Source organism: Tupaia chinensis, unplaced genomic scaffold, assembly GCF_000334495.1.
Source record: "Tupaia chinensis unplaced genomic scaffold, TupChi_1.0 Scaffold000258_1, whole genome shotgun sequence".
Taxonomy (NCBI): Eukaryota; Metazoa; Chordata; class Mammalia; order Scandentia; family Tupaiidae; genus Tupaia; species Tupaia belangeri.
The window spans coordinates 1,607,332-1,610,620 of NW_006159738.1; the positions used below are offsets into that span (position 1 = coordinate 1,607,332).

Consider the following 3,289-nt stretch of genomic DNA (forward strand, 5'->3'; position numbering starts at 1 on the left):
CGGCGGTGCCCACCCAGGCTGCACCCTCCCGGGCTGCGCAGGCACATCTGGTGCCCCCGCCCAGTTCCACTCAGTGTCCGCTCGTTCGTGTCGCTGCGAATTGTGTTCTCAACGCCCGACTGCCTCTGCGCACATGGGGTCGCAGGGAAGTCGCTATTTGCGGTTTTAACCTGGGCGCCTAGAATAGGATTGTCTGGTGTTACAGCAGCCCGTCCGCAAGGGGGTCGGGAACTGGAGACCCGGACTTGATGCGACTTAAGTGGACCTCTTCCCTTGTCTTCGGATGTATCAGGCCCCCTAGCAACCGGAGTACAGAACTCAAGAGGAAAGCAGAACTGGAGAGCCTCAGGAAACCACCCGAGAGAGAGAGAGAGAGAGAGAGAGACAGACAGACAGACAGACAGACAGACAGAACGAGAACCGAGAGGAAGGGTGGGCACTGGCAGCCATGGAGTGAAGGAAGACGGCTGCCTCTGCGCACATGGGGTCGCAGGGAAGTCGCTATTTGCGGTTTTAACCTGGGCGCCTAGAATAGGATTGTCTGGTGTTACAGCAGCCCGTCCGCAAGGGGGTCGGGAACTGGAGACCCGGACTTGATGCGACTTAAGTGGACCTCTTCCCTTGTCTTCGGATGTATCAGGCCCCCTAGCAACCGGAGTACAGAACTCAAGAGGAAAGCAGAACTGGAGAGCCTCAGGAAACCACCCGAGAGAGAGAGAGAGAGAGAGAGACAGACAGACAGACAGACAGACAGACAGAACGAGAACCGAGAGGAAGGGTGGGCACTGGCAGCCATGGAGTGAAGGAAGCCGGCCAAGTGGCAGGGCCCACCCTGTTAACACTGCGGTGACAGTTGAAATCTGAATGAGAAGGTGCCCCACAGGAGTGTCACTGTCAGGGTCCTGATATCATACCGTAGTTTTGCAAAATGTTACCACTGGGGGAGATGGGAGCATACAAAGAGCTCTGTTATTTCTGACAACTGAACCCTCACCAACAGTCATTTCCATAAAGTCTTCGTTAAAAAAGAAAAAGGGGTGATGTTGGACTTGAGCAGTAGAAATACTAGGGGCCCAGGGCAGGGACTTCGGTGTCAGCAAGTCTTAGGGTTTATTTGCTGTAAGGTGTGTGCCCTGGGCTGGGGGTAGGGGTGGTAGAAAGTGAGCCAGCACCTCCCAGGTGGGATTGCTTTCTGCTGTAATGTGAGGAACGATCATATTTTAGAAGGCCGCGTCAAAACGGCAAATACCCACTTCTCTCCTAACCTGTGTGAGCAGCGGTCGGAAGGTTGCAGGCCACGCTGCAGTCCTTTCTCTTTGACTTTGGGGTCTGGGGGCACACATACACGTGTGCCAGGTAGTTTTCAAGCCACAGGGTTCAGTACTCCAATGGTGCAGTCAGCCATGTGGGAGCCAGACACCCTAACTTCTCCCACCATCTGGCCCAGAGTCCTTGGTTGCAGTTCTAACCTACGCTGTAGGTTCCAAGATTCCTCTGTGGCCTTTGGACAGTTACTTAAACTTTCTGAACTCTTAAAAATACCCTCTTTAAAATAAGATTTATTTAAAAACTTGTATTATGCATTTTATTTTTATATAATTGGCAATTATTTCCTTCCTTCTTCCTCCAGCGATTTTTGCTATAGGGCACATGCACTCGCCAGAGAGAAAGTGAGAAATCACCCCCAGGTGGGATGGCCATGCTGCAATCCCTTCTATATTCTCCTCTCAGGATTTTGGGCACGGGTGTAAATTTTAAGCTTCCGGGTCTGGGACTCAAACCGCAATTGACTATGGGAGTCCAGTGACGTAACCCTTACTCCACCTGCTGGTGCCTAATTGGCAATTTTCATATGGCTGGATCTGAGAATTAATATCCTGACACAGATTCACAGCGAATTGTAGTTTTCTTTTTATGTTGAGGACAATTGACCCTTAATTTCACTTTCCTGTGACCAACAGTGACACCATTTGCCCCTGGTATGTGTGTGTGTGTGTGTGTGTTTTGTTTGTTTTTTTTAAGTGAGGTTTTTGCTATAGGGCGTATGCGCTCACCAGAAAGACAGAGAGAGATGGAAAGCGAGAAATCACCCCCACAGGGGGGATGGCCACGTCACAGTCGCTTCTCCTCCATTTTCCTCTTGGGATCTTGGGCACGCATGCACACGCACCTAGTGTGAGTTTAAGCCACCAGATCTGGGAATCGAACTGCGGTCAACTACATGGGAGACCAGCAACATAGCCATTACGCCAACTGCTGGTCCCAGTGTGTTTTCTTTAGCTCCTTAGGATATGAGCCATGTTGATGAGAACCAACAACATTTTTGCTAGCTCAGACTTTAAACAGCACGATTGCTGTTTTCCGCTGATCTTGAAGCTGCTGAGATTAAGGGCACTGAGAGAGCGTTTTTCCCTTAACAGGCAATAGTCTGGGATGAGTCCCTGACAGGACCGTTCGGCCTGATCGCACAGTACTCTCTACTGAAGGTGAGTGAAGCACTGGGGTTCGCTCAGCGTCTGAGGACCTGTGCGTTAGCAGTGATAGTAGGGCTTCACACTTCCTCCCGAGCACCTGGCTTGCACAGCTCTTCCATCCGTACAAACACTGATTCTTTGTTTTGAGAGATTTTTGCTGTAGGGTGCATACACTCACCAGAGAGACGGCGAGAAATCACCCCCCAGAGTGGAGGGCCACGCCAGAATCCCTTCTCCACTTCCCTCTCGGGATCTTGGGTGTGCACGCACATGTGCCCAGTGTGAATTTCAAGCCACTGGGTCCCAGACAAAGCACAGTCAGCTGGGTCTCAGAGTCCGGCACCGTCGCCGTTGCGCCGTGTCCCGGTCCCTGTGAACGCTGCTGCTGCTGCTGCTGCTGCCCCTGCTGCCCCATCTGGCATTACTGCCTGTGACCATTGCCGGGTGTCCTCGGTCGCTCTTCCCGGGAGGGCCTGGGGAAGGAGGACGCAGTGTCAGTGCTTTGTCCGGAAGCCTTGTCCTTCGTGGATGTAGCTTTGCGTGATCCAGATTTGTTTTTAAGACTGTTTGCCGTAGGGCGCGTGCACTCACAGACGGACAGGGTGTGAAAGTGAGAAATCTCCTGGGGGGATGACCACACTGCAATCCCAATCCTCCCTTTTCTGCTCAAGATTCTGGGCATGTACCTACACGCGCCCGGGGTGATTTCCAGGCCGCCAAGCCCCCTCCTTGCACCATGGAGTCAGCCGCATGGCATCCATTTTGCCCTAACCGCCATGCCACCTGCGGGCCCCGGGGCCTCTACATTTTGGTTA

At 52.6% G+C, this 3,289-nt stretch overlaps 1 protein-coding gene across 2 annotated transcripts in view; it reads left to right on the top strand.

The window, feature by feature from the left end:
- Positions 1-2,420: 2,420 nt before the first annotated feature.
- Positions 2,421-3,289, top strand: part of VPS33A (VPS33A core subunit of CORVET and HOPS complexes) — a gene marked incomplete at its 5' end in the record, with an annotated part of 19,165 nt that continues 18,296 nt past the window's right edge. For both annotated transcript variants that reach the window (XM_014588107.1, XM_027772195.1), the window contains 1 exon segment: positions 2,421-2,486. In XM_014588107.1, coding sequence (XP_014443593.1) covers positions 2,421-2,486 — 66 coding nt within the window.